Genomic DNA, 23,483 nt, shown 5'->3' with positions numbered 1-23,483 from the left:
CAAACATCTGTTAAAGCGTGAACCAATCAATTTGGTATCGACCCATTACCTTCCAGAGCTGCCGGTCTTGTGCATGAATATCTTAATGTTTAGAAGACATGGGAGCAATTTTCACTTCGTGCTAAGGGCATAATGGTGTAGTTATGGTGTAGTGGATAGTGGGGGAATTTTTATGGTGAGGTGCTTGCTTTTTTTTATAGAAGATCAAAATGGAATTATTTCCTTTAGCAGTACAAATGAACTTTCATTCTCCTGTATAATGAGATTGTGGGAGTGTTGAGGCATGGGAAATCACATTTTGCTGGTGTGATCAAATATCAATGGTCGTTTAGAGCAAATAATCAGGTGTGAAAAAATTAATAAAAGACAAACAAGCTTTTGTTAGATACATGTATTTGGAAGTGGCCTAATGCTCGGGTTTTCATGATTCACCCTTAAAATACCTACTACGTAATTGCTAGTGAGGCAACCAACCAAATCAATGAATGAATAAATTCTGCCTTTACAAGGCGAAACCTTGTGTTTGCAGTTACAGCATGTACAAATCTTCTATTTGCCAGCAAAAGGGCAAGTACTCTTAAAGTAACCCTAGGCACTAACCATATCAATTTGGTGTTTGTGAGAGGAGAAAAAAAAGTGGAAATGTAAACAGCAGGAGTGCTGTCTTAAAACCAGGTTAATTCTACTTCAAGTCGGCGCAACCTTTTTGTGCTGCCCACATCCTGCTCCTTGACACCTGCAAGGCTTGCAGTGATACAGAGGGTACTGTAATGCACTTAATGTTCACGGTAGCAAATGTTCCTGGTCTGAAAAAAATGCTTGCAGAACTATATGTTCACGGTGGCGGTAGGTGTAGAAAAAATAAAGTCAGCGAATTACTTGTTCACAGTAATAAGTTCGCAGTACAGAAGTGAAGTGACCACAAAAAATGCAAACATAAAAGGACAGCGAAAAAAGTGAATTACAGCATCATATGGAAAGAACTTTTGAGATACATTCTGCAAGTCATCAGTTATTGCAAGTACAGTCAAACCTGTACCAGACACCACCTATGCATAAGGACCACCTGGCTATTGAGGCCACTTTTTTGGTAGTAACTTAGATTACATTTCCCATTGACCCAAGCATTTGGAATCCTGTCTATAGTGGCCGCCTGTCTACTGTGACCACTTCTTTCAAGTCCCTTGAGTGGCTGCTTCAGACAGGTTTGATTGTACATGTTAGCCTGGTATCCAGTCATGTGCAGCTTAGATCCGCTTCCCAACAGATCCTTGGCTGGGAAGCAGCCATTGGGACACTGAAATTTTCAAGTAGAAAGAATCTATTGAGAACAATAAACCTGTTTGTTAAATGGCATGAAATTATTAAACCTTTTATTATGCAATAAAACATAGATTTACTACAAATAGACTTTGTCTCATTTCATTCTGCATGTAGTACTCGTACTTCGTTTCCAGTCTATTTTCTTTAATTGATTAAGCACACTTGCATGTTTATGCAATACATGATGCTATGGGATCAATGTTTCAGAGTAGGACCAATCGGTTTACATAAACTTTGATCTGAATACTGCGTCCAGTTTGAAATAAAATTAATGGCAGGTCAGCTTACCCTACCAGATCCCTTGAAAGCTGAATCTTGTAGACAAAGGACCAGCATCAAACGCTCAATACACCTAATTGAACCCATTGTAGATTAAGTGGATTCAGACCCGACATGCAACAAAGAAACATGGCAGTTGGCTGATACCCTGATTGCAGCAGTTGACATGAACAATTGCTTGCAACTAACCAGGTCAAGAGACAAATGATTCTATTGGATGAACTCGGGAAGGCCTGATGAAGTGTGCCAATTAATGATCAGGCCACACCAATTTAATTTGTTGGTTCTCGGATTCGCCTCTTCGTTTTTTTCTGATTTGCAAAAAAAATTGATTCTGGTCCTGAATCAACTGAAAAATGCTCATGTTTTGCCCCCAACAGTTGAGGAAAGTCCTTTTCTTCCTAGTTGTTACAGTTTTCCCATCTATCATTGCAGTGGTTTGATTAAAAGTTCAAAATTCAATGTTTAAATTTTAACCCAGCCTTTTGTGTTGACTTCATGTTGACTTCCGTAGCATTTAAGCCTATAATAGGATGCCTAGACCTGTTTTTATTTTTATTTTTTTTTCGCCCTGTCGCTTCATATTTTTCCTGAAAAAATCCGAGAACCAACAAATTGAATTGGTGTGGCCTCAGGTACCATCTGTCTAATAAAATATGGATGCATCAAATTTTTCTCCCAGTTGAACAAGTCAACTTCTTGTTAGCACTAGTGTTATTATATTTCAGTTTTTCATTTTCATATCATATGGATATCATATGGTTGTTCTTGGATCCAGTAAAAACTGTTTGTCAGGGTAACCATTGTCTTTTTCAAATGTTTGATCACCATCATTCTGAACCATCATCTTGTACTTCTTCTTTTTCATCTTGTACACTTTTGGGAATCGATTCAAAGGCAAAATATATCCGAAAGTAGTTTCATCAGGTTATTAGAACATGGGATTTTCTTACACACAACCAGTACTGTCTCTTATCTTGCTTGCATTTAGGTGTTTCGGAATCTCTGAGGAAGGTGTCTGACAGACACCGAAATGTAAGCAAGGTATGAGACGGTACTGGTGCATGTTGTGTGTGGTTATGTAGTTTGTAGTTAAGCCCTACCATGTTGTGATGATAGTAGTTTGTAGTCAACGACTCAAGGAAGAATAGTATGTATGGCAACTGTACAAACTAATGGAGATCAGTCTAATAAACAAACAAATACTGGTTGTGTATAAGAAAATCCCAATATTTTAAAACCTCATAATCATAACTGTTACCAACAGTACAGATAAAACAAATTGATTATACAGAAATAATGAGCAAAATACAATTAAGTGTGATGCTAATTTTATGTCCATGATAACCGTACAGCACTGAAGAACCAAAGAACTCACGTGGGAGTGATCCGATCACTTTCAAATTGAGACCATCCCCTTGCAGTGCTACCGTGCTGATGACACAGTAATCAAGTTGAGTGCTGCCGTGATGGTATCAATGCTCAGGACAGGACATCGGTACATGTATCATAGCAACACAGGACGCAATCAGCAATGAGACATCAAACCTAATTGCAGTCTGCAGTTTGCCTCTATTTGATTAGTTTTAGCCAAGGTCGCCGTGCATTTGACCTACGATAATCAGAATCTGTCGTCCGTGTCAGAGGATTGTGTGTGTAAAAGTATAGGAAACTCTAATGGTTTGAATGGGGATCTAGCATGTATCCTTGAGGAACCCCTTCATATGAGTATACTCAATTTGATAACTTTAACTGACGCCAGATGTGAATTTGACCTTTGATATCCAACAAAATTTCACATCTATAATTGTTGGAAGTTTTAGAAGTTTGGAAAAGCATAATTAGGCCACACCATTTTTAATCAATTGGTTCTTGATGATGAGCAGCAATAAGCATCAACAATAAGCTGAATTTTCTACTAGAGATATTATCCATTTGCCACAAGCAAATTTCAGCTTTCTACTATGCACATACTACACTGCTATTATTATCATTGCAACTTCACAATACTTGATTGCTGGTTGCTGGAATACATTCAAGATATCTTTAACTTCAGAAAATTTAATTAAGTCTAGAAATACCAAAAGGCAGGTCTGATACATGTTGTACCAGCATCCAGCAAGTATAAGGATAGAACACACAGAATGCCTGGCAAAATGCATTTGTCTGAATTACAGCTTTTTGAATGTTATTTCTAAAATGACCTTTCCTGTTATGAGGAAATCAATACCCACGCAGCACTGAGGGTATTTGTTTGGATGAAGGGCACCGCAGAGAAGAGCCCCGTGCCTGATGGCACATTAATTTCAATTAGGGAATGCAAAATATGCAGGGGAACAGATGTCAGTGGATCAAGTTAAATCATTTTTGTTACATCCCTGAACAGCGTCCATACATCAACAAAAATGTGGGCAATTCCAGCCTCCTACTATGATCTCTCTCCTGCTGAGGAATAAAACAAATGCACAACAGCTGATTTCCAAACCAGATGAAGCCATTAGTCCAGCCTGGCTGTAGGCATGGCGATTGCACAGCATGTTCACTGCCAAATTCATCAATCGACCATCATTTCTATTCCAGGATAGCCGAGCAGATTGCCCACGTAGAGCAGGAAACTGGACTCGTGAATTCTCCATCGACAGAATGATTGAAGAGGACATCAGCATAACCAAGGGCTATTATAGGTGTTGATAGGAGGACCACCACTGGGACAAGTACCGGTACAAGCAGGACAAGAAACCTCCACTGGACTGACCCTGCAGCGATGGTTTGATGTGTAAGATATAGGAGATAACTCTTGTTCTGGTGATGCAGTGGCATTGATGTGTAAGTTGTAGTATCCAGTCTTTGTGACAAAGTGGAACTCCAATGGCTTCTGTCTCCACTTCCAAGGCCATGTGAGGGACTTTGAACTGACAGCGGCTGAGGATTCATCTGAAAGAAAAAGAAAAGAGTGATGAATGCTTGTACAATTGAAGGAGCCAGGGCTACCACTGTGACAGGTATCACTGCAATCTGAACATTCGGCTTGACAGACAAAGTTTGTTGCAATCTAAGATGTCATTTGCACTGTTCCACTGATCAGGTCTAGAGGAGACAATGCAATAATCTTACAGTAAACTTGATTCTGCTGTCACAAACGAACCCAATAATTGTTGGAATCCAAGACTTTATTCCTGAATCTGGCAAGTGGCTGTGGAAAACTTAATTTGGCAACTGCTTATACATGTAATAAGTGCCCCGAGGACTATTATTGTGTGACGAATGCTGCTCTGATGAACCGAATTTGACAGAACCAAAAAAAGACTCTCTCTGTCCGAGTCTGAAGTGGCTGTGGGGAGACATTCTGGGACCACCATGGGTGTGAAGAGCAGCTCACTGTACATGCTGGACTGCCGCATGTCCGGCCAACACAAACAGACGTGCCTGCCCAGAAAGCCTCCCAACTACAACCACAACTGGACGGAGCTGCACTACACCGCCAGTCACGGCAACGTCGAGAAGCTCAGGGCAGCCCTCAGGAAAGGTACGTGGGTCAACAGTATAATTAACGGCCTTTAAATTTAGCAGGCTCTATATCTGGGGCTTTTTTGTGTGCACTTTTTCTGACAACTTCCATTTGTATTTGGGTTCTTGTACGGCTGGCTGATACAAGAACTAGGGCACTAAGAGAAGCCATCAGCAAAAAAGCATATTTATGACACAAAATAAGCCCCATTTGTAGAGCTAGCTAAGGAGGTTAGCATGACTACCTAATGTAAGTAATATGAGGTGTAAACTCTAATCTCACTATACACAGTAATTCTATAAAGTTGATTGTTTATTTGTATGCATGACTTCTGCCATAAACATCCGATTCAGAAACCTCAACATCAGTTCAATTTTCTGACCCTCACATAGGATAAGTGACCTTCCCACGTTACGATCCACATAAATATCTTCTAGAGGTCATTTTGACAGGCTTGGCCTAGTTTTTTAATAGCATTATTCTGACATATCCTCTAGCTGTGTAAGGTATAATTCAACCATTCTATTGACATGGCTGCATATCAGCACCTGATATGTAGGCATGTCATATGAACGAAACTCGTGCTAGCCTCCTGATATGTAGCCATGTCACATGATAGGAACTTGTGCTTTTAAGCCTCCACAGTAGGCTTACAGTTGGCCATTTTGAAATATGCTGTTTTCTGATTGCATGTCAGTTAAAACTGTACCCAGTTTCTGACAGCTGCCACCTGTAAGCCTGCTGTAACTTAGGTACAATCCGATATTGACATTACAATTAGCCCAATCTGCAAGCCTGTTAACGAGGCTAGCGTTTTGTGCCACGGCCCAGTCATAACATACTTAACACTGAAAACAGTTCAATTCCCTGTTGGTTCTGTCATAATTTATTTATTTACCATTTAAATTGATAAGCTGTGCAGGGATTGGATACAGGAATCCTGTAAACTCTTCAGGGTGATGAACTTCCCTGTGCATGGTGCTAGTATTAATGTGCTAATATCTCAAGAGGGTTGCCTGGTAATCACATTAATGGTACTTAAGTGTTTTGAGGTTCAACAACTATATGTTGGCGATAAGGAAAAGTGGATTCACATAAATCAGCCAAGAACAAAATCAAAGCATCCTGTGCATTGACAAGATTCTGCGGTACCCGTGTTTCATTCCATAAAAATTCCAGTAGACAATATTTTCAGGTTCAATCTGCCATTCTGGTGCATAAAATATGGGGTCGCAAATTCCTTTATTTGTACAAGACTAGCAGGTTAATGATTGTGATTCACAATTGAATACGCATTGATTTTTAAAACATGAAATACATGTAAAACTGATTACTTTCAATTTGAAAATTACAACAGTTACTGTTACAATAAAATCTATTTTATTCAAACCTTAGACAGCCAATACATCTTCCATAATGTTTTCATCAGAGTAGACCAACTAGCACTGTTTAGTATCGGTATCTGTATTGGTATAGCCGGTATAACCGCCCTTCGGTGTAACACACTAGAGAAGAGTTGGGTATTGTGTGACAAAAAAGATGTTTCAGCTTGAATTTATGATGCAGTTCAAAGAGCAACTTCAAAGAACGTCAAGTTTGTTTTACATCAAAAAGTCTGAAACACTTGGAGCTCGAGGGTGATGTCCTTCCTAATACCTGTAACCTTGCAGCTGACAGGTTTAGATGAAGCATGTATAAGTCTGAGCCTGCAGGGCAGCTGGAAATGGAGCTGGATACCTTGCGGGAAGCAGGAAATCCCCCAGGCAGACAATCATTACTTATTAACCGCTTTACGCCGGGCGAGAGTGGCTCAGAACAGCAGCTGAATGCGCAATGCGAATGTAAGAATCTGATAATGGCACATGGTGAAATAAACATATCAATCACCTTGTACATGCATCTTTGCACCACGGCAACTGAAAAGTCACGGGGCATGTCAGAGATGATATTACTCCAGGGTAAAAAAGACTGGCAGAACATACCTGGAATATTAAACTTTCGAGCCAGTTTCCATATGCATGCAAGGGTGCTGAAAATACGCTTTTGATGTCTATTAGATGCTATGCTAAAACAGAAGGAAATAGGCAGATAACTCTTTCTTACTGAGTATTATCATACCTTTAAGTTATTATAGTGCCCAACTCTAATCTTTGTCATTTTTTTGTCAGTTGACACCATGACTTCTTGCCTTCTTTTTCCACAGGTAACTGTGATGTCAACAAGACTGACTACTATGGAAAGACGGCGCTGTACTGGGCTGCATACAAGGGTCACACAGAGTGTGTGGAGGAACTGATCCTGCATGGTGCTATGGTGAACATGCAGTGCAAACACGGCTCAACACCGCTGCACGCTGTAGCCAGCCTGTACCCTGACTGTACAGCACTGCTGGTGCAGGTAAACAACATGTATCTTTGAGTAAAGAGACTCCTTTTACACAACCAGGAGGTTTATTCAGCCTATGTTTTGGTGATGGTCTGTCACCTTCCTCAGGGAAAGTCTGACATTTTCACATTGCACAGCACAGGTGTTGCTAGCTGTAATAGTGACTTATTCAGTGACTAACCAACCTGATGAAACTATTCATGGATGATATATCTTAACATGAACATGGAGTTCTTTGATACATAACGAAGAGGAATCTACAACTAACGTTTCCATAACTCTTCTGATACCTTCTTCAGTGCTACATGGTGCTGAAATGCCATCCACTGGACGTTATCTTGCCATTCTGTTCAAGGCAACTTTAGGACAGTTCTTACTGATCATCACTTGTGTCTATGTTTCCATAGCTCCATCATTGACACTGACAGGAAGTTTAATAGGTCAAAGGTCTCAGGAAAGTTTATCAGAGGTTATCTTATTTCCTGCCATACGCATGATTTTAAAAAAAAAGTTTGCTCTGTGAAAAGCCACACGGGGCACTTCTGGGCACTGACCATAGCTCAATAAAGCAGAATCTCTTCCCCCTCCCTAAGTCAGAAACATCAAGCTTTGGGCCAGTGAGAAAATAAACATACAGAATCAGTGAGATATTCACAAAAATCAAAATAGAGCAAGATATTTACAGCTCTCAATATTTCATGAGATGTCTGATTTCTTGTTTGTAGAATGGTGCGGATGTAGATGTGCGAGACAAGTGGGGAGTGACTCCAATGTACCTGTCTGCCACTGCTGGACAGCTGGAGTGTCTTAGGATACTGGTGGACACTGGGGCCAGGATGACATACAAGAATCAGGTAGGGGAGGATTGTGGGACAGATTAGTTAGCTTGGTACATGGTAGCTAGTTCTAGCTGTTATCAAAAATATGTTGAGCACACTTTGTATTATTTAAGATTTTACTTTTCTAAAGATCTGTTTTGTATCAAGGAAAAATTCTTGAAAATTGTCCTCTGTATGCAGCTCTCCATCCATATTTGTCTCAAAATTTAATCACTACTTTGTTTAGGCAAGAGCTATTATTGGAGTTAGTTAATAACTTTTTTTTAGTTCTCTTGCTTATAAATCACTTAAAAACCAAGAAAAGAACTGAACCTGCAAGTTCTGGCTGCCCTGGCAGTGTTGGCACTAAATCACAACCTTCTCGCTCTTTCACCAGAAGACGGGGGAAATTCCCAAGCAGCTGGCGGCACACAAGGAGTTCTGGAAGTGGCTGAACCACCTGTCTCGGAACCCGCGCAGCCTGGCGCACCTGGCGCGGCTGGCCATCCGCAGACACCTGGAGGACCACCGGGAGTGCACCGTTGCCCAGCTGCCGCTACCCAGGGTCCTCACAGACTATGTCGCTCTTAAAGAACTCGATCAGTACATCAACAGGAACACCAACAACTGAGATAGCGCTTCTAAACACTCGAAGAACAATGCACGACAACATCAGTACATGAGATCTCCCGTTTCTTTAACACCCACTTTGTGTCTTGAATGTGAGAAATGTGTAAGTTGTGGGTTAAAAAGTGTGATGGACTAGTACAAGAAATGTGTACTGTGAACAGTGAAACTCACAGGTTGAGTACGATGGAGTTGTAAAGTATATGATGGACTTGAAGATATTCATCCTCTTACTCTGAAACAACTAAATGTCTCAGTCGTTACATCAAAAGGAATACCGTACTACCAGTTAGTAACAACTGAGAATGTACTTAACCAAGAGGGAGGATATCCAGGATGCATTTTCCCACTCTCAAAAGAACTGGACAAACAAAAACTAACAACAAAAATCCATGAGGAGAGTTTGAATTTTTGCATCCAATATCAGGGTACAGACATTTGGAAAGGCATAGATTTTTGGGTTTGATCCAATGTTACCACTTACAACACACCATAGAGCTTTTAGCCTAACTGAAAATCACTAAACACGAATTTTGTCTTGAATAATTTTATTATCCAGAAAGCTATAACTGAGTGAACATGGCCGTGAGTGATGAATCATTTACAGATGCAAATTACCTGAAACAGAAATCTGCCCAAAAACCATCTGATAAGAACATCAGACACAGTTAGAGATGAACACAGGATAACCAGCTGTCTTCCTGTGAGCTCTCTGTTAGAGGTAAATCTCTGCACCACACACGACAGGCTGTAGGCAAGATAAATCACAGAACATTCCACAATCTTCTTACCTGCTTCCTGAATCCATTGGTATGTGTAAGGCAAGATGCAGATGTGCCTGTACACCTGTTTTACCATCCATTCCAAAAAAAAAAATGGTCAGATCCAGTAAACAACATGGGATGTGACCTGAATTATGAGGAACAGAAGTGTGAGGCTGCTTATAATAACATAAAATCTCACCTTAGGATAGGCCAACGAAACCTTTCATGTTGATGGTAGCTAGTGAAATACAGTTACTAAAGCCTTTCCATCCAAGCTAATGAAAGAAGTCATCGTGGTATTGTCATAACCAGCAGTTGGGGCTGAGCAACACTCAAGTCTGATAGAAAAATAATTTGTAAAAAAATGTAAAAGATTTCAGTTGAAGGCATCAAAACCAATGCTCTGCAGACAGACATTCTTGCAGTATAGCTAAGACAGAAATAGAAGACTGCAAATTCTGCAAGGAGAATACAAACACTTGCATACGATTGTGAGACCTCATTCCAGAGGTAAACACATCTAGCTAAGCCATGTCTTGTATTCTATGAACAGGCTTATGCTAATTGTTTAACATGGCAAATGTTGATTCAGAATAATGGACACTTCTCCCTCTGTCACCTTACAGTCTGAGAGAAAGTAATCCTCTCTAAAATCTAAACCTAGGCCCAACCAAACCAAATCAAACCAAGAGTGTCAACTATGAGGGCTACTTGTAACTATTAAATCTGGTTTCATGATCACAACTGTATGTAGTACATGGTACTAACCAATGTGTGATTCCTAGCAGACTGCAGCTAGTAAAATCGGCAAATGTATGGCAATAGACATAATCCAATACTTGAAGCAGCAATCTAACCAATGGTAGTAATCTACTACATATATGATAGTGTTGATGCAGGCAAATTACACTTCTGACACAATGCTAGCAACTGTTGATGTACCAGCAAAATAAAACTTTCAGACTGGACACAAAAACTTCCCTAAAAGCACAGGGAAAAAGACAACAAGTATCACAACTTAAAAAGAAGCCAATCGCAAGCAGATTAAATCATCAGCTGCCTTTGTCTTGATTGTATTACAGACGATGTGAATAAAACATGCAATTTTGTAGTTTTCTATTGAATAATTTATACTAATGGCTTGCTGCAAGTCGGCACGGAAATGTAATTGATTTGACATGTAGTAACAAAAATAACTAAATGTGCGTAATCCTGTAATGTCCTCCTCTTTGATGTATGACTGTGCAAGTGTTGAGTTTGGACCTCTTGGTTCGTAATGTCACAAGGTTTAGTATTTCATTGCTGTTTGTGCAATAATGTGCTCATCTATCATGTAATACGTAGAATGAGTGCAAGAAAAGGTGCTAGTGTTTTAAGAGGAATGTTGCCCTCTTCTACGATATTTTACATATGAATCAGTGTTTATAGGGATTGCAGACTGTACTTCATACGGAGTTAAGACCTGACTTATGTATCGTTATCATTTCAAAAGTTTTAAAAACTTTGGACAACTCATTTTACCACTGGGTCAAAAATACCAAGGTAGCCTTATATAAGGCAACATACTTCCCATTTTCTTAGGTATCATAGAATCTGATGTAAAAACCTTTCAATGCTTTTAGGAGGATGTAATGTTATGAAAATTTCATTTTGGGATGTTGTACAGGCTTCTGTGAATATCTGCTAACACAGTTAGGGTATTGATCAGCTTTGGTGTTTGCGACAGAGATAGAGTGTCTGCAGCTGGCAATAAAGCACAGTAACTGTTCCGGATCTTTGTACTGACTGACCATCTGTCATGGTGCTCTGTGCTAATGCATGTCAGTTTACAAAGTGCTGGCAAATATTAGCATCATGCTTCAAGAATCCAGCTAGTGAAGTCAGCTACCTGACCTCCCCTTAGCTATTCCCCTTGTTTTGACAGAGACATACCAGGTCACCCACAATGACACAATTATCATACAATTAATATGTGAAAATAAACATGGGCTTGAGTCAAGATTACTGATTGCAATTGTCCAGGAAAGAACAAGAAAGTTTAACTTTGTATAAGTTTCACCATATACATTTGTAATATAACTCATATTGTTCAAAATCTATTCATTCCTGAATCTAATGCAGTCAACAATGAAATTCATTCAGCACTACAAGGCACTTAACATTTTATGCCAAACAGCTTAAACATTTTCTGGACATTTTGCAATAAAGATAGACAGACAGACATGACACTACACACAGGACAGGGGCACCTGGCAGCCTGCCATCAGGTCACCAGTTCTGTATGCATGCCTAACTCTCACAAGATGGAGAACAACAGATGAACACTGAACTCATGAAAGGGTCTGACAAACTCCCTGCAGGACAGACCAAGTATTGTGTGAGAATCAAACCATGCAGCTGTGTAGGAAACAAAATCTTTCTAAGGCTATGCATGTGCATAAAAATGCAATGTCATACAATATAATATTCTTGGGCAAGGGTTGCTTTATTGATAATATTTGTAACACATGTGCCTCTAACTTGTGGGTCAGGTACAGTTAACTGTTGAGGTTTTGTAAAATCAAGAAGCTTGAAAATGGATGTTTAACTTCCTGAAATTTCTTATCAAGATTTGTGTGAAAGACTTTAAATATGTGCAAAGCAAAAACAACAACATGATTTTGGGAGAAAATAATGCTAGTTAAGGTTTCAGGCTAATGGTCAGTGCTGTAAGTCTTTTACATATTAGATTAAGCCTGCAGTGAAAAAATCATCATACATGTACATGTAGTTCGTTGTTGGACAACTTTTCTTGATTTGACCTATAATTCCAGGGTCACCAGATTTACCCACTGAACAATTGATACTGCCTGCCGGCTTCTTTTTGAATTCAACCATGTAGGTAACAATATTGGAAGGCTACGGCTTCAAGGCTACATGTTACATGAATAGGCATGGAACAGTATCTCTACTCATGAAGTATAAACACAAATGGGACAAGCCTGACTCACCGAGCTTTACTTTACTTGGCAAATCATTAACCAACAGTGTTCCACTCCCTCCAGCAGACTTTGTCCTAAGTGTACTATATATTGTATAAAGTAAACAAATTAAGCATTACTGTAAGCTGAGGCTATTCCATTTGTCAAAAAGATCAGGGGGGAGAGATTACAAAAGGAGTGGAACTCTTTTTGTATCAGGGCCATTTATTATAGTGTTCCAGTAAGTACAAGACTCTGGACGGGGGGTTTAGTACATTAAGTTACTTGGGGGTATTGAAATTAAAATGGAAGGAAGAGGGGTCGAACAATTTTCCGACAGCCCCCACAAACTCTTCAAATGGAATAGGCATGAAAGCATGATGATCGTAAGATGCTGGCAGTTGTGAACACACATGCCCCTTACTCCCATGTGCCAGTAGAAGTCCTGTAAATCACGCTATTAGCCGTACAGTCAGCGACACACTCCCCAACTGCAGCCATGGCAAGAACACTGTGGTTGCTGGGATCCCTGATTGCTGTAGGAATTGGGTACATCTTATATGAACCCAGCTTTGACCCAGGTATGTAGACACTAATCTGGCAAACATACCGGTATGGCATTTTGACTTTTCACATCTTCCTTTGGCATCAAAGAAGAGTGAAGTAGCATTCAATGGTCTTTTACTAGGTTTGTTTTTCTAGTTTTGAATTTAGGAAATCTGGTGTATGGGCAGAGATAAGGTCAATGATTGTGACAATGAAAAACTGATGCTGGGCATCTAGTTGACATTTCTCAATACTAAGAGGTTAGAGAGAGACCAGTTAAAAATCAGTTGACCAACATCTTTCTGATTTCCCGAAAGAGTCCTTGCGGGGTGCGAGAGTGGTGATCACGGGCTGCAGTTCCGGGATCGGGGAACAGATGGCGTACGAGTACGCTCAGATGGGGGCAAAGGTCCTCATCACAGCCAGGAGGGAGAACAGGCTGAAGGAGGTATTAAACTAAAGATGACAAGTGATAACGACAGGATTGTCTTAAAACTTCAGTTTAAAAAAAACTGTTACTCTTAAAAAAAACAGAAGGAAAATATTTCTAAGTTAAAACCCTCGTCCTGTTGGCAGTTCTGTTATTGCTCCCTATGCTGGGATTTCACATCCTCTTGGAAATTGGTGTTGTTTTGTCTACAATTGTCTAAAAAGTCCTGAAAATATCAGTATTGCATTCATGAGAAAACAGTCCAACCTTCCCAACATATGTTGGGCACAACATTGGGGATATGAATATGCTTGAGCAGCAGGGCAAGCCATTATAGGGTTGTCTAATTTAATAAAAGCTTAACCCATGCCCCTCAAATTTTAAACCATAACTTTAAAACGTTATTCCCAAAACTCCCCTGGCAAATCGTCTTCCCCAAATGATTTGTTTTAAGTCTTTTTAGTCTGATGGAAATTACTTTTCTGGAGCAATCTGGTCTAACACTAACCCGGTGTTTCAGGTAGTGGCCAAGATGAGAGAGCTAGGTGCCCAGGAGGCTCTGTATGTAGCAGGGGACATGGGGAAGGCTGAGGACTGTGAAAGGACCATCCAGACTGCAAAGGAGAAATTTGGTATGACAGCACAAAAAAGTCTTACAGCAAACTTTCCAGAATAAAAGAAGGAGGGAATATCCATGTATATCAATCCGACATGATGATTATTACAACGTTTATGTTGCATAGCAACTGTATGTCACCATAGAGTTCATCCTTTAACAAATACAAAACATCAGCCTTCTCCCATCTTGGTTTGACAATGGATTTGATGACTGAACATTATATCTTTTTCTTGAATCACAGTCTCAACTACCCTGGGAGCCAGACTAGAGTCAGGCCTATCACTAGTGAACTGGCCATTATACGGCCAGATACTAGTCTGGCTCCCGAGGTAAGTTACTGCATTGTGATATATGTATTGTTTTCTGTAGGTGGACTTGATATTCTGGTGATCAACCACCTGGCATCAACAATCGACAACAAGTTCTTCCAGTTCCTGTGGGACGGGGACATGGACTATGCCCAGAAGCACATCCAGGCCAACTATGTCAGCTACCTCCGCCTGGCCTCCCTCGCCTTACCCTCCTTACACAGGAACAGTGGCAGCATTGTTGTGGTGGGGTCAGCTGCAGGTAATTTGGTATTTTCATTCAAATTTGCAGGATAAAGGCTGTGCACTGAAAGTATAGCCTCTACTCAACTGGCCAAATTATTAATAGACAGATTATGCCAGGCATTGGCCCGTGTTAAGGGAACTGTTTGCGTGGACCAACTCCCCTGACATAATCTGTCTATGTGGCCAATTTCTTCTCTTTTCAGGTACTTCCCAAAGCCTGGTAGAGGCTGTTGTGAAAGTGAATATGAAAGAAAGTTAAACTGTTGAGTTTGTGAATTGTTTTCCACATTTTTGCATCCTATGTTTTGACTGAGGTGGACAGAGCTTCCATAAGCATTTCTATCCTTCCTATCCACATGTACTATTATGCCAAAAAGGCACTGTAATTATATTTGACAGTGACTGTGTGTTCAGTTCATCAGACTATGTTTTGTTCAACAACAGATTATCATATGCATAAGGATGCCTAAGAGTGCTTAAGCTTTGGTTCACCATGCAATCACAAGAAAAGACCACTGCATGGACATGTAACAGTTACTTGTACTGACTCTTCCACTTTTTTCCAGGCAGATTCGGTGTTCCTCTGAACACACTATACTCAGGCACCAAGTTTGGCCTGCATGGGTTCTTCAGCAGTTTACGGCAAGAGCTTCACATCCAGAAATCCAATGTCTCTGTCACTTACATTGTGCTGGGAGCCATTGACACAGTACTTGGCAAGAAAGCAATCCACGTAAGTGTTGTATTACTGTTTACTTTGTGTTGTAATGATACTAGGGAACTGTCTGTAACAACACTAAAACTGATTTTGATGTTTTCTGAGCAGATTTCCAGTTCAGATCTATATTTCTTGGTAGCTGTGGGCCGTGGTTTTGCAAGTCATCGACGTTGGTGTACTTAAATTATAATAGGCTTCATATTTCTACAGTGGCCAAAATTGTCTTTGGTGACCCTCAACCTCATGGAGTATGATGCAAGATGGAAAAGTATGATTTCAAAGACAACAAATGAAAAATTAGTTATCTAATAGATAAAGAATAGGTAAAGAAGTGATTTTTTTAAACAAAAAAAGTCCTTTATATAATACTATAGATAGATATTTGTTTTAGTATCTTTCAAAACTTTTTGCACATCTTGCATCACACTCCAATGAAATTGGTTGAGCGATCTTAGACTATCAAATATTTGGTCACAACCTCTTGTGGAAAGAGGGTTCATAGAAACAATACAAAACATTTTCCCACTGCTGTTTCACACCAGGATAGAGGACTGGACACCAAACAGCAGATGGCTCCTGTCTCCAGCGCTGCACAGGCCATCATCCGAGGAGGGGCGACTGGACAGAGAGAGGTGTACTATCCCTGGGGACAGATCTGGACTCTGGTCAAAGTCTGGGACTTCTTCCCACAAGTTGCAGACTACTTTTTAGAACTAAGTGTGATTGATGGCCCAAAGAAATTAGACAGGTCACCATTGTTAGAATAGTAAGAACGTACTGTATGTTTAGCTGTATTTGTCTGTTATGAGAGATAAGACAGGAATAGTAGCACTTGGAGGCTAACCTAAAATTTAGGTGTGCAGGAAAAACTTTTGGTGCTCAACATAAAATAGAAACAAAACAGTATGATTTATAGGGTTTTGACTTGAGACAAGGGACTGACCAACACTTACAACTGCCAAATTTACATGCACCTTTATTTCTAATAAATTAATATATTTAACACAGATATTCAACTTCAAACTTGATTTCATTATCAAGGTTAGCAATGCTTAATACTAGTAGTGGCGCGGGAAAGCGCACGACACGAAAATAAAGTCTTATTCATTCATTCATTCATTCATTCATTCATTCATTCATTCATTCATTCATTCATTCATTCATTCATTCATTCATTCATTCATTCATTCATTCATTCATTCATTCATTCATTCATTCATTCATTCATTCATTCATTCATTCATTCATTCATTCATTCATTCAGTAGTGTCTACATTAAAACAAATAGTGTCTAAATTCAAATAATTTAAAAGTTGGTGCTATGTGTGAGCAATACACAAAGTAATGATGTAAAGTTGTGCAGCATGTCTCCTCTCCTTACTTTCTGTATGTTGGTTCCTGTTGTTGACTACTGTGTGTTGAGCAGAGCCTGGTGCCCGCTGGACGTGTCAGTCTTCAGGACCTCCCGAAGGGCCATGGTGGCGTAGGTAGAGGGCGGCAAGGTGAACTCAACCTTCAGGGCTTTCATCTTCCCTTCTAGGGAGCACAAGAAACACACAAAAATAATCCAAAACTTTTGGCACAGTATCATAAGAAAAGATGTTGATCATATTTCTTTGCTTTCTGGCTATGGAAACTTCGAGAATTACATATATAAGTTATAGTGACTGTCATCAATAAATTTTTATCCATTGACAATAAAGTAGACTTTCCAATATTTGCTTAAGTATCATGACACATGTGCAGATGAGAATTAAGAAAACACAAAATTGAAACTTCAAGCTAATTACAGTCACAGTGACTGCTCCCACCTGATGCAGCTAAAGGTGCTTCTTTTCCATCCAGAATGTCTTTGTCTGTCAGCATCAACGGAATCTTCACATCATCATAATACATGACTGACCTGCATGTATAATGAGAATGGAACCAAAATAAAAGCAATTAGAAGGTGATAACTCTTATACACACCATCAGTAATTCATGGTAATGGCATTCAAATGTCACGAAAGCAAGGTGCTTTAACAACATCTAAAACTTGCCATTTGCAATTTGTTGGTTTCATGACGATCTTCCTGTAGGCACCAGACAAGGAGTAGTCCCTGGAAACATGAAAACAATCAAAGTGTTTTTGACCATAGAAAAGTCTTGTCTGCTTGCAGTTATTTCACAATTCAGGATCTACCACACTATGTTTAGATCTAACTTTAAAAAAAGGGCATTAACAAGCCATAATACAATATTTTCCTATTACAGGATATCACCCTATGAAGAAATTAAAGAAGATTTAATTGCCAGACTGACTTGACTTTGTGTCTGATGTTGTCCATATCCAGCTGGTCCACTGACAGCATCTCTCTATACCACTCCTCAGCTGAGCACAACACAGAAAATTACAGAACTTTTTGTGAAACCACACAGTCACAGGAAAAGAATTACACAACAACAGATTTCTTTTTGTCCAATGTTTTACCAATTTGTCAGCTGGACAGAACAGAGCAAAATTTTGTCAGTCACCCATTATGTTAAATCATAACAGTTTGAAATGTCCATTGCAATCAATAGCTTGTAACGATGGCCAGCTGTCACTAGCCAATCACGTCACCACCTACAGTCAAGAGGCAACATGATTGGCTGGTAACTCTCCCTCCAACTACAAGGGGGTTATCTGATTGGTTGGTGACTGATTCATACAAGGGACAGACCTGGCATGAGAGGATGAGCAGAAAAGAACTATAAATGCTGAGATGTCTCATAGCTGTACCTTTGTGCTGTGGGTAGATGACATCATATCCAAACAAGGGAAAAACAACATCGTGGATGGTGCAGTTTTCTAAGTCTCCCTCTGTTAACGCCTTAGCTTCAGCCCTCTGGTCTCCATCTGTACAATACACACCAATTCATTTGTCAGCAAAACATCTCTTGGGTGGCACCTATAAATGTTTAACAGGTCATGCCAACAAGCTCCATGTAGATTGAAAAGATAACACAGTAACTGCAAATAGTGAAACATTTAGATAGCTGCTCAGCATGGAACTATAATACAATTGATAAATTGAATGATAACATTTTTGCTATATATTAACATACTAGCTATAATGTTTACCTTTGTTTGTGAAGTGGACAGACACACGTCTGTTAAGAGTAAAAAAGACTTGTACAACTCTTTCCATTTCTGATGAAGACTTTGGAATAAAAAGTCGAAACTGGTAAATTGATAGTCTCAGCCGTCATCCTTCTGATGAACTCTTGACTAATAAAAAAGACTTGTGTAAGAGAAAACGCCCAACCTTTCCTGTCCTGCAGCACCAGATCCCCCACCACTGGCTGGAAGCCGTACTCCTGCAGCCTCCTGCTCACCACACTGTTCCAGATGTAGCTCTGGTAGCTGTGAACATACAGCATCCGGGTGTTCCTGGGGATCTGGGAATACAGGGCGAATCAAAAAAGGCACCAATCTCTTTAAACAATAGGTTTGGTCATGTACAGTCAACAATACATCTTAGCACTCAATCATAACACAATGTTCCATGTGCAGCATCTTGTCAGTTAACAGCACTCAAGACGTATTGTATATTTATCACTTTAATACACTCAATAAACTTGAAAGAATAAACTCCAAACTATAATTAAGTATGCAACTAGTTTCTTATAACTGTAATACAGTTACAGAAACTAATTATAGTATTAATTATTATCATAATTATGAAATTTGCTGTGTTACCACCATTGCACTTAAAAAGTGGCTCACAAACAATGTTTAAATGTACATTTATATACTTATTACAATGTAGATTCAGATTCAGAAGGTTGAGATTTGCAACCAAAGACATGAAACCACACAACAGATTCATCCCAAACTCACAGATGACAAAGCCCCCACTAAGTCCTTCCCATTTTTCACAAGCCCCTGCAGAAGGTGGCCCTCTATATCCTTGGACATATTTCTCTTCGGCATCCTCTCCAGAGCACCCTTGGCATCCCTCGTCTTCCACCAGTAGTCCCTGCAGGCTGACACTGCCCCCTCCTGGTGCTCTGTGGTATTGCAGGAAGACAGAGGACATAAACTTGCAATCGATGTGCCATCTGCAAGATTTGAGTTTTCGAGGATTTCCGGAAGTTATGAACTATGAATTAATGTGAAAAGTTATCCTACCTCCTTCCCTTGGCTTCAGGATGAGCTCTATTGCCTCTTCCCACTTACTGTGTAGCAGGGCTCTGTGAAGAAAAAGGAACAAGAATGAAAGTTTGGACTGTTGAGCTTCCAAAACTGGCTCCTGCCCTCCAGAGGCGATGTGAGCAGGCAGAAAACTGGCTTTTTGACCAATATTATTATTTTCTAGCTATTCCAAACCAAACCTCCAGACAAGGACGACAAGATAAGGTGAAGGTGAAACAAACCAGCTGTTCTGACATGCGTGGGTGATCAAAGAAAAAGTAGAATACTTTGAATGTAAACATGTTGATGATCCAACTGTGCATTGAGAAGTTGATGTGTTAAGATAACTGGTCCAACCTTACATTTGCTCAAAGACAATCTTAAGAGCATGATTTTAAAAAGTCTGTTTATTCCCAAAAAATAGTATAGCAAAAGTTACTAAGCTGTAGAGGAGGTTAACAACCTGTTAAATGTTGTTGTTGGAATCTCCTGTTGGTGCGACAGATGAGTAGGCGTACCAGTGAAACGCCTACTCATCATATTCAACAATGTTAATATTCATGTAACTACTCTCAGACAATCAACCAATAAAAGGCTTAGAAGTTTTACAGCTTGCCGGAGAAAGTTAGACATTTAGGTAATAAGATATGCCAAAAAAAAAACAACAGTTACTCAAGCAACTGGATATGATTTTGGATTTTCCAGTTGCATTTAGTAACTGTTTTTTTGCATGTTTTACAGCTTGCTTCACGAAAAAAGGCATTTGAAGGCCACAACCTTCAGGGTAAACAGCCTGCTGAATCTTAATATTCATGATGATGATGATACTCAGAGTCAGACAATTAACTCAACCATATAAGTAATGCTCCTTTAGTGCTGTTGCCACAACTACACGGTAGCCAGTCAGAGTAGCTGGTGTGTTATGCCTGTGTTTTAGCTGGCGTGTTACGCCGAAAGGTGGTTATACCGACTATACAGATACAGAGTACACATCCTACAACAAGCACAACTGTGACAGAATTCCAGAAAGACCATCGTGGTGAGAAGAACCACGGCCAGCTGAAGATACCGGGGTATCAGCTTTGGATAAACTTCAAAGGTTAGTGTCTTCAGTAGCCAGCGGAGGTTTAAGCTTAGCAAAAGATGCAAAGAATATTATTGTATTATTAGCAGCAGCTGCCATGTAGGAGGGCTGTAATCTATAAAAGGCCAAGGAAAAAAATGTTGTGTTTCTGCATGGTTTCATTCCTGAAAAAACTAGGGTTGGTAGGTACTAGGTAGGGATTCTCTTTTTAGATTTTGGCTGAAGTGATCCAACAAATACGGATTAACAAATGTAAAGACCAAATTCCTAATGATCAGGGCTGTCTCTGGGAGTGTTCCCTCCATTTGCTTGTGGGGGAAGGACTACTGGTAATATAATATTAAATATAATTCACCCGATTTTCTCAATGAAATTTTGGTTCTGAGGGTGAGAATCCTTGAAAAAAGGGTTTGAAATTCAGATATCAGATTCATAATTTCATGACTTGCCAGTGGTCAATTGTAAAAAAAAAAGGCTAGGGTCTACGTTGCATCAGAATTTTGCCTGTTGCAGAAGACATCTTTTCCGGCAAAACATTTGGAAACTACAGACGGATTATTAGCGTGAATAGGACCTTATGCCTAAGTGCTATGCACAATACATACGGGTTTCGTGCAGGTGCGGTATGTTGAGCCTGGTATGTTCTGCCGATGTGATGCCTACCCCCTCCTCTAGCCTGACTAAATCACACTCCTGGCAGCCGCCTGCCCTAAAGGTTGCCGCTCCCTGTCATTAACTCATGGCTGAGAGGAAAACACAGGCTACCTACTTCTCTTGTTTATCCCACATTCACCCTAAGGCTTCCCAGTTCACCTTGAATGCACTTTTTTTTTCTAAATTCCTGCCTTCTGTTTTTTCAGGTGTGAAGACAAAATGGGAAGAAAGTTAAAGGAAATGCTCATTTTTCTCCTCATTCTCCTAAAGGAGCCCAACATGCCAGAAGCAGCAGATTGTACCTGTGATGACATAAAGGCCTGCGGTTGTACCAAACGGGGGCTCCCTGCCGTCCCTCAAAACCTGCCAACATACATTACTTGTTTAAATTTGAGACAAAACCAGATCACAGGCTTAAAACGGTCAGAGTTCTTAAGGTATGAGTACATGATAACTTTGCACCTGAATAAGAATAAGATAACTAACATTGAACCCGGGACATTCTCAGACCTAAGGAATCTCCAATATTTGGGCCTGCAACACAACCACATAGCTGACATTGTGCCTGGGATATTTTCAAAACTGTTACAACTCAGATCGTTAAATCTAGCTCGCAATAGAATAACTAACATTGAACCCGGAACATTCTCAAACATGTTGAAACTCAAACATTTACACCTGTATAGCAATAAGATAACTAAAATTGAGCAAGGGGTATTCTCAAACCTGTTGAAACTGGAAAAGTTGGACCTGTCATGCAATAAGATAACTAACATTGAACCTGGGGCATTCTCAAACCTAGCTGATCTCCAATATTTGCACCTACAAACAAACCACATAACTAAGATTGGGCCTGGGATATTCTCAAACCTTCTCAAACTGAAATATTTGGCCCCATTTGAAAATCAGATAACTAGCATTGAACCCGGGGCATTCTCAAACTTAACAAATCTCCAATATTTGAACCTGCACTCCAACAACATAATTAACATCAAGAATGGGACATTCTCAAACCTGTTGAAACTGAAAAGGTTGGACCTGTCTCGCAATAAGATATCTAACATTGAACCTGGGGCTTTCTCAAACCTAGCTAATCTCCAGTACTTGAACCTGCACTCCAACAACATAATTAACATCAAGAATGGGACATTCTCTAGTCTGCTCAAGCACAAACAACTGAGCCTGTACTCTAACAAGATAACCAAGATTCTTCCTGGTACACTCTCAAATCTTCCGAAGCTCAGTGAGTTGTATTTACACTTAAACCAGATTTCTGTCCTTCCCCCCTCTGCTCATCACGTGTTGTCATCTATTGAACTTGTTAAAATCCACAACAACCCCTGGCAGTGTGACTGTAGGATGGTTCCTTTCAGGAAAAAGATGACTGGTTTGCATCCATTTGAAAACCAGATAACATGTGTCCATCCTATAAACTTTTTGGGAAAACAGCTGAAGGAAATCAATCCTGAAAAGCTGACCTGTGAAGAGTCAAGCATATCTACACTGCCCAAGATTAATACCAAGGTTTTTTCCACATCACCTGAGGCACTGATACCTTCATTTGGCAATCCTGAACCTACAGCGCGTCCTGTAAGCCCCAGATATGCCACATTGCCTGTTGATACCCAAGCCTTTAAAATCACATCAGCTGTAGTGTCCACATCTTCTTCACTTGTCAGTATGAAGAGCAATGCTGTGGGCTCCCCATCTGCCACACAAACCCTCACCTTGAATAAATCGACTCAAGGGCCCACTATTTCTTCTCCTGGTAATTCCAAGAGCAGTGCAAGCTTAAGGGCAGCACATAATGTAGGCCCCACATCTTCCTCCATGGCTTTGATCACCCAATGGCAGGTCACTACAGTTACAATGGCACTATTAACTCCACCCCTTGTTATCACTGGTGCACCAGACAAACCAGGAAGCACAACCCATGACGATAATAGCAAATCTGAAACCAGCTTCCCCCTGCCCATACTCATTGGCTCTGTAAGTGGTGCGGCTGTTGGCTCTGTCCTCATTGTGTCTGTCATTTTCACAATCTGGTACAAGAGGCGG

The 23,483-nt window shown here is 40.1% G+C and overlaps 3 protein-coding genes across 4 annotated transcripts in view; 2 read left to right on the top strand and 1 right to left on the bottom strand.

Annotated features, from left to right (window-relative positions):
- Positions 1–3,698: 3,698 nt before the first annotated feature.
- Positions 3,699–23,483, bottom strand: part of LOC109470337 (pseudouridylate synthase 7 homolog) — a 29,190-nt gene continuing 9,405 nt past the window's right edge. Inside the window, exons 10-18 of the mRNA XM_019769260.1 lie at positions 19,685–19,746; positions 19,394–19,563; positions 18,819–18,951; positions 18,293–18,409; positions 17,833–17,902; positions 17,571–17,630; positions 17,343–17,434; positions 16,913–17,067; positions 3,699–4,536 (exon numbers count right to left, since the gene is read on the bottom strand). Of these exons, the coding sequence (XP_019624819.1) occupies positions 16,940–17,067; positions 17,343–17,434; positions 17,571–17,630; positions 17,833–17,902; positions 18,293–18,409; positions 18,819–18,951; positions 19,394–19,563; positions 19,685–19,746 (832 nt within the window). The 3' untranslated portion in view covers positions 3,699–4,536; positions 16,913–16,939. The remainder of the gene's footprint in view (positions 4,537–16,912; positions 17,068–17,342; positions 17,435–17,570; positions 17,631–17,832; positions 17,903–18,292; positions 18,410–18,818; positions 18,952–19,393; positions 19,564–19,684; positions 19,747–23,483) is intronic.
- On the top strand, positions 4,556–9,746 carry LOC109471084 (serine/threonine-protein phosphatase 6 regulatory ankyrin repeat subunit B-like). 2 transcript variants are annotated; one of them, XM_019770294.1, is made up of 4 exons: positions 4,556–5,128; positions 7,314–7,507; positions 8,221–8,349; positions 8,714–9,746. In XM_019770294.1, the coding sequence occupies exons 1-4, from the start codon at positions 4,960–4,962 to the stop codon at positions 8,942–8,944; spliced, it is 723 nt and encodes a 240-aa protein (XP_019625853.1). In that variant the 5' UTR covers positions 4,556–4,959; the 3' UTR covers positions 8,945–9,746. The 2 variants fall into 2 exon arrangements, with proteins under 2 accessions (XP_019625853.1, XP_019625842.1); XM_019770283.1 differs by having other exon boundaries at positions 4,559–5,128; positions 8,711–9,746.
- On the top strand, positions 13,047–16,646 carry LOC109470987 (hydroxysteroid 11-beta-dehydrogenase 1-like protein). Its single transcript, XM_019770110.1, has 6 exons — positions 13,047–13,245; positions 13,528–13,658; positions 14,161–14,272; positions 14,629–14,829; positions 15,380–15,546; positions 16,074–16,646. Exons 1-6 carry the CDS (start codon positions 13,164–13,166, stop codon positions 16,296–16,298), a joined length of 918 nt encoding a protein of 305 aa, XP_019625669.1. The 5' UTR covers positions 13,047–13,163; the 3' UTR covers positions 16,299–16,646.

Source organism: Branchiostoma belcheri, unplaced genomic scaffold (assembly GCF_001625305.1).
Source record: "Branchiostoma belcheri isolate BF01 breed outbred unplaced genomic scaffold, Haploidv18h27 scaffold10, whole genome shotgun sequence".
NCBI classification, from domain to species: domain Eukaryota; kingdom Metazoa; phylum Chordata; class Leptocardii; order Amphioxiformes; family Branchiostomatidae; genus Branchiostoma; species Branchiostoma belcheri.
This window is presented reverse-complemented; position numbering and strand designations above follow the sequence as displayed.